Source organism: Spodoptera frugiperda, chromosome 8, assembly GCF_023101765.2.
Source record: "Spodoptera frugiperda isolate SF20-4 chromosome 8, AGI-APGP_CSIRO_Sfru_2.0, whole genome shotgun sequence".
Lineage (NCBI taxonomy): Eukaryota > Metazoa > Arthropoda > Insecta > Lepidoptera > Noctuidae > Spodoptera > Spodoptera frugiperda.
Genome location: NC_064219.1, coordinates 4,763,183 through 4,779,619, shown reverse-complemented (window position 1 = coordinate 4,779,619; position 16,437 = coordinate 4,763,183). Strand labels below are relative to the sequence as shown.

At 35.2% G+C, this 16,437-nt stretch overlaps 1 protein-coding gene across 1 annotated transcript in view; it reads left to right on the top strand.

Annotated features, from left to right (window-relative positions):
• Positions 1-13,988, top strand: part of LOC118275929 (transcription factor IIIB 90 kDa subunit) — a 37,292-nt gene extending 23,304 nt beyond the window's left edge. The window contains exons 5-12 of the mRNA XM_050695649.1: positions 2,277-2,426; positions 5,517-5,743; positions 9,728-9,863; positions 11,116-11,262; positions 11,849-12,082; positions 12,670-12,898; positions 13,272-13,402; positions 13,885-13,988. Coding sequence (XP_050551606.1) covers positions 2,277-2,426; positions 5,517-5,743; positions 9,728-9,863; positions 11,116-11,262; positions 11,849-12,082; positions 12,670-12,898; positions 13,272-13,402; positions 13,885-13,988 — 1,358 coding nt within the window. The remainder of the gene's footprint in view (positions 1-2,276; positions 2,427-5,516; positions 5,744-9,727; positions 9,864-11,115; positions 11,263-11,848; positions 12,083-12,669; positions 12,899-13,271; positions 13,403-13,884) is intronic.
• The last annotated feature ends 2,449 nt before the right edge of the window (positions 13,989-16,437 follow it).

Sequence of the window (16,437 nt, the reverse complement as noted above, 5' to 3'; positions counted from 1 at the left end):
AATATTAGTAAGATTTTCTAGGTTACCTTCTATCCCACAGGAATGTGGTCGAAGCCTTGGGCAAAAGCTAGTTCGTACATTAGGTATGATTTTCTAGTTCTTTTTGTGTAGGTACCTAAGTTGTAAGTGGCTCCTACTGACATACATGCGACGACCAACAGGAAAATTAGATATAAAAATGATGTACCCTACTAGTCCGGTTTGTGAGAACAATAGCTGTCGAGCTTGTGTGATAACTTCAACATATGTATTTATAGGTTTTTTTAGATCTAGTCTACCAATATATTATGTAATTATTTTAGAATTTCCTTGAAGCTAACTCAACCTGTTTTACAATTTCTACCTCTATTTTTCTCGTATTGCCTTTTTGCGATTACCATCGTCTTTTCTTTGTCTAAGATCATTTTTTATTTCATTATTATTTTTTAAAAATCTATTTAACGAAATAACAGAGATTGACTCGAGGTCAGAATAATTGTTTCAACAAATTCATTCAGATAACCATGGCTTTTCCTCTTCATCCAACAAACACAATTTGAATACTCATTATTTCTTTAATACTTATATCAAAATAAGTCTTAACTAATTCATATTCATACAGTAACTACAGAACATGATAGGCAATTTTGCTGCACTGTTGGCGCGGTGGTAGGGTAACCGGGTGCCGCATAACGTGTAGCGGGTTCGATTCCGCACGGAGCAACTCTTTGTGTGATCACAAATTGTTGTTCCGGGTACAGGCGTTATGTGTATCTGACTGAACTTGTATGTTTGTAAACGCACCCACGATAATCATAGTGCGGTGCAACGTTTTATATAAAAATTCTAATAAACCATAATACACCAAGCAGTAGACGATAATCAGAATCACACGGTTTTATAGCATCACAGCGCAGTCTGACTTGCGTCACCGCAACGTGGTCTGTGTATTTAAGGTATTAGAGCAATTTATATTAACAACAGTTACATGCGACTATTTCAATGTTAACTTTAATTACTGTGAAGCAATATACGGTATTATGTACACGAAGAAGGTATGTTTTAGATGCCGTGCCTAAGATTTGAAAATATCTTAGAAGTAGAGGGCGCTGTGTTAGCAAATGGTTTCCTGGGGTGAAGAAGCGCTACAGAATAATATAATACATGTACATGCACTTGAGACTAATTAAGCGTATTATAAAGAGAGCAATGGAAAGTTGAAGGAGATTTTATACCCGATCGCTGTAATAGTACTTAACCCGGAGCTGCAAAGTGCAAAGTGCAGGAGTATGAACAGGGTGGTTTTTAGTCAGTAAGAGTCTGACACTCCCTCCAGCCAAAGATAGTTGTACGATTTTCCTCATTAAAAAAAAAGTAATAGTACATACCTATGTTCGATGTTATTTTTAAACTGTTCTAATTATACCTGACTTAACCAATTTAACCCATATTTGGTACTTAAACATTGGTTCATTCTACGTTATTATACATACGTTAAAGTTTTTCATATCAAACAATAAGATGTTGTAATGTTCCCAGGCAATATTGCGTGAGAATTTCCTGTTCAACTGATGTAATCCTCATCTAGGCATCCTGCGTAGATTTGATTACAAAAATAATATATAAGCTTATACAATGTGTAACAAAATACCTATATACATCAAGAAGCGCTGATGAATACAGGTTGAATAGAGTCTCTACACGAAGATTCAGCTCAAAATACGATTAAAAAAATTGTACCAAATACTTGGTATCGCATGTTTCTTGATTTTAAATCATATAAACATGTCACAACACTACATGGATCACTCGCGAGTATTACGAAACATTTCTTCTGTCAATCTGATCGCCTAGTACCTGTCTACCTCATTTTGAATCACGCGGCGGTGCCATTTGAAAAATTCATAACTTAGTACCATGAAAACATGAGTTTAAAAACCCTTACCGTATCGTTTGTTATGTTATCTAGAAGCCCTGCAATTGATATGTATACCCCTTTTTTGTTACACGTTGTATATCTACATGATTACGGCAGTATGACTTTGACACGATTAAACGCGATTTTCAAAGATTTCGAAAATGTTGAATAGGTAGTCACATGCTTTTATCTAGATTCTGATCATTTTTGGAATGTACAAAATACGTGAAATAAAATTATAATTAGGCGATAACATAGCACTGTTCATTTTACCATACTTGAAGGCATTTTAAGCCCAAAATAGTGTTACACTAATTCGTAGTCATTACCTCCCTGCATCACCATTTACACTGGATCTCATTCAAATCTTCTCTTTCAGATCCCTGTTTGTACATTCTGCGGTTCTCATCACAATTGCAGTTTGGAGAGAAATCTCACGAAGTCAGTATGACAGCGCTGCGATTGGTACAACGAATGAAAAGGGATTCTATACACTCAGGACGCAGACCGTCTGGCATTTGCGGAGCTGGTGAGTGAGCTACTTGTATTAGTTAAAAATGTTAAAATACAAAATACACATATCAATAAACTAAAATAAAAAAAAATTATCATGGCCTATAAGTGACCACTGCTGACCAAAGCCTCTTCTCGCATGGAGAAGGTTTGAGCATTAATCACCACGCTTGCTCAATACGGGTTGGTGTTTTGAAACTTTCGTCGCGAATCTTTCCTTCGCCGTTTGTCAGTGGTATCTAAATATGCTTAAAATGTACCTACTTAAAATTAAAAAACCCGACTGCATAAAAAACACTTTAAATAAAAACTGAAAAGTAAAAAACAAGCTTAGTCTAAAAGTGTAGATAGCAATGCTATTACCACAAAAATAAATAATTTCATAATCAATACACAAAAAATAATAATCTTATGCGAAACATAATTGAGTGCAACAGTCGGGACCCATATTGAATGATTTTAGTCTAGTTTATTTAATGGGTCCCGACTGTTACACTCAATTATGTTTCGCATAAGATTATTATTTTTTGTGTATTGATTATGAAATTATATTATTTTTGTGGTAATAGCATTGCTATCTACACTTTTAGACTAAGCTTGTTTTTTACTTTTCAGTTTTTATTTAAAGTGTTTTTTATGCAGTCGGGTTTTTTAATTTTTTAAATTTATTTATTTTTATTTAACACTTTTTAGTTAGTTATAATACGGCTATGTGTTTCTCAAGATTTCACCCGCGACACGAGAGAACTACTTCCAATACCAAGATAATAAAAAAATAACACACGTCGATCCAGTTATTTTAGATTGATTGCGTAACACAAAGAGAGTAAAGGAATTAGAAAAAGAAGTAGGATTAAGGGCAGTAAAATTTACTATTTACAAATTTCGTAAACGGTCTAATTCTTTAAAAGAATTTTCGTCGTGTGGACTATTGAATTATTTTTTTTTGGATCTTTTATTGTGAGGGGTTTTTGTCCGTAATAGTATTAATCCTTATCCTTTTAAATAGTCTATTAATTTTCTACATTAAATGAAGATAAAATATGCTCTTTACACTGTTTCAAAATTTCTACTAGTTTTAGACAAAAAACGGTCTTTACAGTTGACGCGTCGCATGGGCTATAGGTAAACGACTATGTAGATAGATTCCTTATTTAACGTTCAGCAAAGCGAGGGCGGGTCGCTAGTCCTTTATTTATAAATAAATTCATTGTAAATAATTTAGTTAAGACGTACTTTTATTATCACTTTTCACTTTTAAGTTCAGACACCGCTAGTCAATCGCTTCGCGTAGTACCTATACGAGTATTTAGTTTGGATAATAAAGAACATAATTGCACATAGTATTTTTTTCTATATGTCAGTGATATACCATTTTGGAATCCTCATGATGAGCTCTTTAATTAGATACCCATATTGTAGCAAATAAAAAAGGTTTTTTTTTTTTACTCCTATCTAGGGCGCCTCACGGCCGCCATGTTGGTTTTTGTTTTACGTCACATATCTAAGAACACTTGGGTAATTAAGACGAATCCAACGATACCCTGATTGTCGAAATCCATCAAGCTGTTTCGAAGAAATGAGGTAATAAAGAATATTAGGCTCATACATACAAGATACGCGCGAAAAACATAACCCTTCCTTGGCAGTCGGGTAAAAATCGGAAAAGTCACATTGCTACTCGCTGTTGGTAGGTATCGAACCCTCATGCACGAGGAGCGTCTTAATCCTCCGGGCCACCACGACATTGACTCTGTAAAATACTCGTAACAAAAGAATAAAAACTAAAGAATTTGCGAAGCTGTAAATTTCGATTCATTGCAACACGTTTTCTTTATAAGGTTCCAGTGCATACTGACATCTGGTCTCCTTGACACATTTTTCACTCCTTTATGTACCTATAAATTATTTTTTTCAATACAACACAGTTCGGTAAATATTATAAAGGTCGTTGAGTATTTTTAAAAATACGGGCATTACATTTTTATGTTCTTTGTTTTTCCGACGAATGATCTAGAATTTTAGACTTTGTATATTTTTAAATGTAACGTGTTTTAACTTTTAAAATGTTAAATATTTAGTAGACCAGTTTGCCTATTAGGTATTTATATTATCTACTGATCTGTTTATAAAATAATCTTCCTTTTTGAATGATTCAGTGTTATATGCTTTGAATATAAAGTGTGTACACTAACAATACAGTAAGATTTTTTTGTTACATGTATAAGCGGAATTAAAACTAAAAAAATCTTACTGTATTGTTAGTGTAGCATGGATTTCCGCAAAGTAACGCCTGATTCTATTCTATGTATAAAGTGTGTGTTAATGTAGAAGAAATAATTATGTAACAAAGTGTCTCGGACATTAATATGTCCGTCTCTCAAACATGCTTCGTGTCGGAAGCAAAAATTATCCGCACCAATGACCCTGGTGTTAGTTCGTTGTAATTCCTTATTATCTAAAGTGTATTTCTTTGATCTTGATTGAAAAGTTTCCTTGTAATATCTGGAGAACTAAAAGCAAGGTTATTGTAATGGGCAGGTAGAGAAATAATCTCTCTACTTATTATATTTTTGTATCTTCTTTTATATGGAAGGAGGGTAGGGAGGCCTTTGCCCTGCAGTGGGACGATCATGGCTGAAATCTAAATCTAAATCTTTATAGTTCAACTTTGACTGCACGGTTGGCGCGGTGGCTGGGCAACTGGCTGCCGTGCAACGTATAGCACGTTCCATTCACACACGGAGCAATAAAAATCTTTGTATGATCCACCATGAATATTCAACGCAAAATTACCTTTCAAAAACCAAAATAACGAATGCTCAGCTCAAATATTACTTTTTATTTAAATTTATTTCGCTTCGCTTCAAGCTTCCTTGTGCGAACTGCTAGGAAGTGGAACTCCTTGCCAGAGTCTGTGTTTCTTGTTGGATATAACCTGGGTGTCTTCAAAGCCCGAGTGAATAGGTTGCTTATGGACAGACGTGCTCCATCGTAGGCCGCATCATCACTTACCATCAGGCGAGATAGCGGCCAAACGTCGACCCATCAAACGTAAAAAAAAATCAAAATAGATAGTTTTTCATTTTTGTCTCTCAATTTCCAGCTCTGCTTATAGCAGCAAGGTTACACGAATTCAACCGCACACCAGCCGATGTCGTGAGAATCGTGAAAGTCCACGAGTCGACACTACGGAAACGACTTCTCGAGTTTGGAGACACACCGTCCAGTGCCCTGACGCTTGAGGAGTTCATGACCGTGGACTTGGAGGAGGAACAGGATCCTCCGGCCTTCAGAGCAGCTAGGAAGAGGGATAAAGAAAGGTTACAGAAGGTAATGTTGAATTTATTGTTGTAAAAGCCGACAACACACTCCTTTATCGTTTTCTTTTTCTTATCCTCTAATAATATCTTCTGATTAATTTCCTTGCGGGATCCAAGATAGTCCTTCATGTCCGTAGAGAATTAGAGAATCAGTCTGCGCACGTTGCTTATGAGTCCCTGTGTGACTCGAAACTAGTAGAGCTTTTCTTCATTAGCATACGTAAGTAAACCGTGATTTTTGTATTAACACTCCTTTGGTGTTTTGGGTGTCCAAGGAGAGGTTCTGGTCGCTTACTGTCAGGTGATACGTCTGCGTGTTTGACCTTTATTAAAAAAAAAAAATTGTATTGAAAATTTACTTCATTGTATTAAAAGGCGGAAGTGTAACACTTTTAAATATATGTTTATTTATAACAATGTAGTTCAGAAACACTTTAATTTTAATTTTTTATTAATAAATGTTGTAGACGTATTGTTCGGTTAAAATAATTGTCATGAAAAAATCATATTTATAATTCCTGCATCACGTAAGCCTTTGATCAACGATGAGGATTTCGTGTTTCTTTGTGTTGTTTGTAAAATTTTAAATATTCTGTGCTTTATTCGGTATCAAGGTTGCTTTATGCTAAATTGTGATAAAATTTGGTTTTTTAATCTTGGTTTGTTAGAATTTTCCACGCTGAGGTTGACGAACTTATAATATTATACTTACATAAGGTACACCGAATACATATTTATGTATATATCGTATGCAGATGAGTTAAGACTTGAGACCTTAAAAAAAACTCATTCGTAATATTTTTTTATACAGATACAATAAATGATTACGATATTTTTGCTATTCTTCTATTCTAAACATGTCCAACAATCAGAGGCTACGAAAATCAGTCCAGCCGTTCTTGAGTTATAAGCCAACATAAGTTCTTATAAGTATTCGTTTATAACTCCGCATTCTTAAAATCATCTAGGTATTCATATTATGTAATCCATTAGCGTTCTACCGTCTCAGTTTATTTACATAGCCTTTAAATATATACCTAATACCTACCTATAGTCTTATATCAACATTAATTAATGCGTCTAGAAATACAGGTAGATTTTCCCAAAATCCGTCTTAGATTTAAAACAAATATTTAAACTAGTGCTGCATTTAATATAAGGTATTTGAAAATAATATATTAGGTGCAGAGGTATGTAGGAAATGTAGATATACTTTACATAGTTCTAATGTATTTATGGATTCTTTCTGGCCCGAATTGAATAATTTATTTTAGTGTTTGTTAGTGCATTTATGGAGGAAGGCTATAGGCTATAAAACATCACGCTATGACCAATAGTAACGGAACAGTGGGTTGAAAATTAAATAAATACGAAAGTAACTAACGTTCTGTCTCTTCTCTACACTTGAGATAAATATACAGATTTGAATAATAATTTTTGTGTTAGCGCGGAAGTAGCTAGTCGTATTATAAGCGACTACACCGTAGACTCGTATCACCCTTACAAGGTGATTACGTAAAAATTAAATAAAAATAGAAATTTCGATGAAATGCTAATCCTGAGAGAAACTTTTTAATTTCGAAATCGCTTTAATGTCTATTAAAACGTAACATTGGCTTTCTACGACAGGATATATTATATTAATGTATTATTTATTTATTAATGTATGTATATCTTTTGCAACTTCAAACCAGTTTATACGTTCGCTTCTTCCGTATCTTTGCTATATTATTATTATTGTATATACATATATACATACAGATTTTTTTTATAGACACGTCATATCGTCATTAGTAGGAAATAATTAATTATACTATAACTTGTTTTTTGTGAGAATAGATTCGTATTATTTGATTTGAGTTTATTTTTAGGCGAAACAGAATGTGAGAATAAACTTGAAGAGGTACTTTGTTTGTTGTTGTTATAAACTTTTTTTATTATGGTATAAGCCGGTAAACGAGCAGACGGATCACCTGATGGTAAGCCGTCGTCCATGGACACCCGAAACACCAGAGGCGATACAAATGCGTTGCCGGCATTTGGGGGTTGGGAATTAAAGGGTTGTTGGGGAATCGGTTATTGGGAAGATTGGAAAAGGCAGTAATTGGGCCTCTGGTAAATTCACTCATACAACGCAAGCGTTGTTTCACGAAAACTATATTGTAAACAATTTTTTGGTCCATAAACAAATGGGAATCAATTTAATGGAACTCAAGAACATTTGGGTTTGTTTAATTTGCAACTCCTTTGATGTTGCGGATGTCCAAAAAACGTCGATCACATACCGTTAGGTGATCCGTCTACATGCTTACCTATCTCTTATAAAAGATGGATTGGCGATTTTTATTCTTAATTTCAACGTCACGCCTTTTATCCCCGAAGGGGATGCAGAGGCAGAGGTGCGCATTACGGCACGTACCTAATGCCGCTATACAATCAAATACTCGAGCCGGACTAGAGAATTTAGCTAAGGACTGCCTCAGTAGGATCTCGCGATGGGGCAACAATCGATTAACTTTTGCCCCCATAAAACCTATCAATTATTGCTTAAAGGAAATTTGAAATCATGGCCGGGAATTAAATTCGAGAACGTCCCGTCAAACGTAAGGAGTTGGTTTGCTATCTCGGTCTAGTCCTAGAAAAAAACTTTTCTTTTATTGAACATATTAAGACTATTAGTTTCCAAAAACAATTTCTATGCGCTCACGGAATTTCGAAGGCTACCTGGGGTGAGAAAGAACCATCTACGGAGCAACCTACCTGAAATGCGTGTGCTACGAGGCACCAGTGTGGGCTGATAGGGCCACAATAGGCGCGGTACGGCGAAAGCTTCTCCAAGGTGTCTAGCCTTGATCTTTCTGGTAAGGCTTATAGGACGGTTAGCACAGAGGCCCTACCTGTGCTCGCGGGACTACTTCCAGTCGATCTTGAGGTGCAGCTACGTGCTGCCATGTACTATAATGAGACCTAACTTTTCCGCAAACTTTCTAGCACAACGTGATCGAAGCAAAATTGATAATTGCTAAGCCTTTAACGGACGTATTGGATGAATTCTGACTGAGTGGCAATTGATGGGAATCTTCTACCAAGGGCCGCCACCTCTATCAATTCTTTCCATCCGTGCATGAGCGTCTGGAGAGGACATGGTTGGAGGTGGATCATGTGTTGCCCAATTTCTTACTGGCCATGGCGACAAAAGCAAATTGTTCTCATTTAAACTCGTTGATTCACCAGGTGCCAATGTTCGAGAGATTGCAACATGAGCAATCAGCCCATCACATACTCTGGGAGTGTGGTCTCTGGCAATCTGCAACTATGTTGGAAATTTAATTGTTTCATCAGGTGTAGTTTATTACACGGACCTTGTGGATTCTCAATTTCCGTGCGTTTAGGCACTTTTGCCATACCTATTATTGGAAGCAAGTATGTCAGCTCACGCATAGGACCCATTTAGTATTAGCATTTAATATTTTAGTTTTAAGTAAAATTTCCGTGGTGCTTGGCGACTGGGCTTCTCCCAGTTGTGCAGTCTCTTTTGTGCCTTAAGGCTTAAATCCTGTCTCCTGCATTAAATAGCCTTAATGGTAAGTGGAAACTATCGTTTTCTTTTCTTCTCCTCTATTACTCTTCTGATTTGTTTCGTTGCGGGATCCAAGAATTTCATTTCCCTGGGACGCGCCGGACTTCAGTGTTCCGGTGTTTTCATGTTTGTTCCTGTAGATCCTGGCTTACAGGAGTTGCAACGGTATGGGAGGTTGTGGCGGGCTTGTCCCAAAAAAAAAATGTTTCTATACTAGCAAACCCAGCGAATTCATTTCGGCACCAGATGATTTTCCCAATTTTCTGCTTTACTCTTGAATAAATGAATTTTCTTTGCTATAAACCTCATACCTTTGAATGATTTCCGTGGAAATCGGTTCGTGCGTTATTTATTATAGCGTTGGAAGGAAAACCCGACTTATTTTTATATAATTGATTTCTATATAACTTTCAGTTAATGGACGAGGAAGATGGTGAGAAAGAACTGACAGAACTACAGAAAGAGATAGAACACCAACTAGAAAAAGACGGCAACAAAAGAAAAAAAGTAGCCGCTGTGATTGGCAATTCCACAAATGTTTTGGGCATTGGTAAGATTTTATAATTAATAATTTAATAGAATAATATTTTATTGCTTTTTTGCACCTAAATTGTCACTTAACTAAGAGTTCCTTAACGTGGGGAAGCACCTAAACCATCATCGAAGTAGCCATTAACAATATAATAATAGTGTATAATTATTATTTATTTATTGCTGATATTCTGTACTCTGTTTCCCGCGACTTCGCCCACGTAGAATAATGAGTTCGGCTACAACTTGTTTTTTATTTTATCGAAAATAAAAGTTACTCCATAGTACATCAGCTACCCCCCAATTCCCATCAAAATTGGTCCAGCCATTTCAGAGATTAACCGGAACAAACAGACAAAAATTGTAAGTGATTTGTTTGATGTATGTATCGTATGTACATATATTCATATGCAAGTAGTAAATAACGCTTATTTCAATATTAGTCAAAGTCAAGTCAAAGCATTTATTTCAATTAATCCTAAATTAGGCACTTTGAAACGTCAAATTTAATTGTCCGTCAGTCTCTGTCAGTTCACCGCTCGAAACAGACATTCCAGTTTTATTTATTAGTCTAGATTAGTATCTAGGAAATACCGGTATTGAAGCCGGAACTAAGTTAGGTACCTACTATTGAACTTGAAAGTCTGATTTACATAAAATAGCCTTAATTGTAAGGTAAACGACCCCTGCTTACTATTACTTTTACTACCGTATTCAGAGAATTTAATGATTAGGTACTTAAACTATTCCTTAGTAACGATTTGTTCCGAAAATTTAATAGATATAGCCAAAGAATGGGTTAAGTAATCATTAAATGACTCAGAGTAAGATGGATGGTTTTTTATGTACGATTTTCATTTATAGTTTAAAAATACTTTTAATAAGTTAACTTTGTGTATTATAATAATATTTTAGTTTCACGCATATCCCCGAAGAATTAAAGAGTGCACATTAAGACACGTACTCCATTGTACAATGTAAACCCCCTTTTCGCCATTTGTGTTATACGTCCCATGTACATATTAACTTTACTGGGCACAATTCCAGGCTCCGTGCTATCACTGAGAAATTTTCGATAAACCGAAAAAAGCCGTAGCCGTAAAGTAGTGCTTTGCCCGACCCAGGAATCGAACCCGATTTGTCCGGCAGTCGCATAGTGAGACCACTCAACCAACGTGGCAGTCATATTTAAAAATAAATACTTTTAAAATGGACCTTTTGTGTACGGATACCCGATTTAAAATGTTAATTTAGTTTTATAAAAATTTCAGATGAAACAACATCGGAAGATGTAGAAGCGTCCAGGTTTGCGGCTGAAGATGCACTGGACCTCATAGGAGAGCTCGCTAGTGACGTCACCACCAAGGAGGATGGAGTTGTCACTAAGAGTGAAAAGATGAAGCAGGAGAAAGGACTTGGTAATTACTCTTTTACTTAAAACTAGTGGTCGCCTTGGTGAAATTCGACCATATACGATTTATGCATGATAGTGTGTGTGTAATGTTTTATTTATTGTTTAATGTACTTTATCAGCATATTTTTGAAAAATATTAGCGTTCTCCACTTCTCCTACACATAAACTATAAAGTGTACCCAATTTTATGCTCCTATACGCGCAATTTTCGTTAAAAAGGGGTCCAAAGAACGGCATCACGTATTAATAAAGATTAAATTAAGAAATGTAAAGTTTATGTTATTTTTTTTATTATTATCTAGCATGGTTAAGCTATATGACCCGTTTAAAAATTGGGAACTTTTATTGTGTCTGTTTTCAAACTGTAAGTTTTATAATGCAACTTGAATATTAGTTATCTTGGTGATAAAAAATCTTTTCCAGTTATCATAGGATAGGAGTTCTCTTAGACTTTACACAAGTTAAGGTGCTTTTGTTACCTGTGAATGTAAATCATCCTAATTTTATAATTTGAGATTCACATTTTTAATAAGATTTATTGATTAGAAATCATTTTAGCTAATTAATTTATTACAAATATTTCCTTTCAGGGCCAGACTTAGCCGTAATAGGCTTAGCAGGATCGAGTCAAGAGGACAAATCTGACAAATTCCTTCGGCCGGAGCCGAAACAAACGGCTAAGGATCTTCACAATGCTGAGGAGCTGGTGTTGGACCAGAAAGACGAGGAGTACATCAGTTCTCTGATCATGTCGGACGAGGAAATGAAACATAAAGCCTTACTTTGGAACAAAATCAACGCCGGCTATTTGAAGGAACAGAAAAGTAAGTTTTTTAGTTGTAATTTTGTAGATTATGCTATTAATATTTTTACGGGATAAATTGGCAAACGGGCTGACCGTGAAGCAAATACAAAGAGGAGATTTTTTGCCCCTCTCTATTTTACATCATGTAGTCCCATTTCCATACTACAAACACGTTGCCAATTATCCACATATTAATGTGCCATTATCTGATCGCTTATAACCTATCTACGCCTTTTTACTTATAATATCATTGGGCAGGACCCATTTGTTTTGTCACAGTGCACAATCACATTATGACATCTCTTTATACTTGTACCATGAAGCTGACGGATCACCCGATGATAAGCAATCGGGGTCGCTCATAAACACCTGAAATACTAGAGAAGTTGGCCGTTGCAGCTCCTTTTAATGCGAATTGGGATATTAGTTCTACTACTGAGAATTTCGAGAGCAGCTATTGGATGGCCCCACCCACTGAAAAAAACCCTGTGAATTTCAGATATAGGGAATTTTTAATACTTTCGTCTGAACCTCAATTTGTTTTTCACCATTAGAAAAACATTCGCATCCAATATAGTCTTAATTTGTAGTTATACATGTTTCAAGTTAAAGAAGAATTGCGGGCGAAGGAACGAGAAGAAAATAAGGATAAAAAGAAGAAACTACGGGGGTCCTACAAGAAGAGGACGCCGTGTAACGCTGCGACCGCGGGAGAAGCTATTGAGAAAATGATAGCTGAGAAGAAAATTAGTTCTAAGATAAATTATGATATTCTGAAAAGCTTGGACCATCCCGGTACGCCTGTACCTCCCACGCCTAAAGGAGCTACTGTTGAGTAAGTGGATCTTTTTTGTGTATTGTTATCATGTTGGAGGGTTGGGCTTGATTCGTTTTCTGTTTATGGTAACAAATTGTTACAGTATAAATTGTCTTATTCTTGTTTAAAATGAGTTATTACAATGATTTCACGCTATTATAAAGTGAGATAGTATGAAGTTTTATGCTTACACTTGCCTTTTGATTTCTAACTAAAAGTTTCGTAGTGTTAAGCTATAAATCATTTTTCATTTAAAAATATTCAACTCAAAGTCAAAGTCAAAATTATCTATTTCAAATAGACCAGGAAGGCACTTTTGATGACGAAAGCATGGAACTTTTTCGCTGACGTGAGATTGTTTTGATTATTACATCTCCATTTCCTATTACAGTAGCAAACCCGCAACGCCAGCGGTGGTGCCGGAATCTCCCGTGCAGCGCAAGCGCAAGAGGAAGATACAGCCGAACCTCTCCCCTCGCACCCCCGCCACTCCTGCCCCACCTACGCCGCAACCTGTTGTTGGTAAGATAATAATAATTACAATGTAATAATTTAAATGGATGATTTCAAGTTGTATTTAGGAGGTCTACAAAGTAATCAAAACTAAATGATATCAATCTACTCCAATCAGATTTTTTTCATCGTGTTTTCGACTTTATCACAAAACAATAAAGTTGCAAATCGAAAAAACTAATTTGACGGAAAAGTTGGTTGACCTGCGTATAGCAAATTGAGCGATGTTATTAAAAAAAAAAAATAGTTGACTTTATACATATTTGATAAAGGGTGTGACGTTGCCTCGTTGGTGTCAAGTGGTCGCAAGTGCGACTTTAGGATTCGAATTCGATTCAAAGAGGGCAAAGTAGACTGGGCTTTTTTCTATTTTTCGACAAAGTTTTCAGTGGTACAGGAGTCTGGAATTGTGCCCAGTACACATGGCAATAGGCTCATCCCTTTTAACATGGGACCTATTAGTTCTGCCTAAATGTCAATTATGTTCACAGATATCGCAGAGGATTACGATGACGAGATGGAGCCGGATCCAGTGGACGTCGGCGGCGAGCTCTCTCTAGCGGCCATGTTGCAAAACGGTCGGGCAATGTGTTAATGTGTGTTTCGGTCCTGATAACAGGAAGAATAGTTATACGTTTGCCCTCTTGTCGTAATTGAATAGTGATTGTGCCCTCTTTTCGTAATAGCGCTGTCGTGCTGACTAAGGCCAAAAAGGCGTGACGTCATTAGACAGTCTTAGCCCAAAGTTTTTATTCTTGTACAAATGCAATATTTACTTGCTGGCGCCTTAGTACGAGTTTGTTTTACGAATGAGATCGAAACAAGATCACGTTCAGCGCTCTGATTGGTTGATTCATTAGAGTTAGCCAATCACAGCGCCGAATGCGGTCTCGTTTCGATCTCGTAGTAAACAAAAAAAAGAAAACTCTGATTAAGTCCTCTGGGTATATTTCGGTTGACCTAATGTTGATCCTTGTATCTTTGTTAACGAAATGCAGTTTTTAATGTACCTTGATCAGATTTTTGCAAATTGGACACATTAATAATGAAGTATACTGATATTTATTATATTTACTACAGCGCAAAGAAAAAATATCCATACGTTTTGACACAAGTCAAACAAGCGATACGGAATTCGCTGAAAGAGCAAACATGTTACAAATATATGATTGTATGCCAATATTTTACATATAAGATATATCCCTCGCAAATATATTATAAGAATATTCAAAAGCTTTTCATAATACATACTAATACATGTTATTTTACAGTAGACTGAATTCTAAATGCAATACTTACGTAACGATTTAAATTCTATAACTATTATTATATGTAAGAATAGATGTATTACATATTACTTATGTTTTTTACCGATAAAATATAAATACATAGTTATTTTTATTATAGCTATTGGGCTTAGGCTCGGTTAGCAAATAGTTTTAAATATGATGTAATTTTCATAAATTATATATTATATTTATACATTATAGTATAACTAGCATAGTATATGTATATTAATCATGAGCAAATGAATTGACTTACTGTATCCTGTGCATATTTTGTGCACAATAATTTATTGTGTGTTATAATAACTAACTGGCCAACAAAATGTTTTGTCCAATCACTGCAGCTGTCAAATACTAAACGTCCAATGGTGTGACACTAGCTAATTCGCTATTGGGCAAAAAAGTAAAGGTTTATACTATCTCCATCTGGTGAGCAAAAATAACCTATTAAAATTGATATAGAAATATTAATGAGGCTACTTGTTTGTAACTTCTTAATGTTATAACACCAAATTTTAGACACATACCTAATAGTTATTTACCGTATCGATACACTATTCTTAAAATATTAGATACTGTTTACATTACATTTTAAAAGAATAAGATTTTCTATGTAAATTGGATGTTGTTTAGCCAGAGCTAGAGTAGATGTTTTGTCTTTGTCGCTCTTCTTATTTCTTAGTATATAAGAAAGAGATGCAAATATAATTGTATATGCGCTACAGCAAGTCTCGTCACGCAGGGTAATGTATTGCTTATTGTTACGAAATCATGGACTTAGCAATACGGTGACGTCACGATTTACTGTTCAAAAATATGACGCATTGAAATGACGTCATGGTATGTCGTCACTTGAAGATTAATTTTAGTAATGAATAATAATAATTATTGTATCATTTTAATATTATGTAGCGAAATTAGGTTTTAATCTTATGTAGTTTTAGTTAGCTTAATTCTTAGTATAATTTTATTGGTTGTAAAAATTGATCCCTATTACTATTAGAATCGCAATCTGGAATTTGTGAATTAGATCTCAATTTGTTTTTATTTTTGTTAGGGTTTGGCTGGAATGGTTGCTTTGTTTTAATTTGATTATTATGAGCCGTCTATGTGTTATTTATTTTAAGGGAACACAGAATGTGAAACTATCTACTTCGCTTCGCCGTCCTGGCAGTAAGTGGGTTGGTGGTCAAACGCAGACTTATCAACGTTAAAAAAAACTATGCAGATAGCACATAATTCAAATCTTGACACATTTATGATTGTTATGAAATGTTGAATCAGTTTCTCAGAATATTGAGCTATCGTTCTATACTTAGAAATGTAACTCAATCCATTATTATTAGTTGGGCAATCTAATTTCTGTGGGTCTTGTGAATTCACAAACACACATTTGTTTGTTTTGTTTCAATCAGACGGCTCAGTTATGTGTAAATTTTGCCAATTTCTCTAATTTCCCCCCTATAATGATACATAAGTATATTTACCAGCCCATAATAGGGTTTCTAGTATTAATAAAAATCACACCGAATATTATTGAAATAAGGAATAGCGAGAAGAAAACTGATATTATGGCGCTTTTGACTGATATTTATTGGATTTATTACAATATAAGGAGTTTTAAATGTATTTGCTACGGCTTTAATGTAAGGCCGTGTTGGGTTTGACGATTACAATAGTAATTATAAATTTATTAATTAATTGTCAGTATTATTTTTTCCATACAAAATTTGTTGCTACTAAAACTGTCTCTTTCTT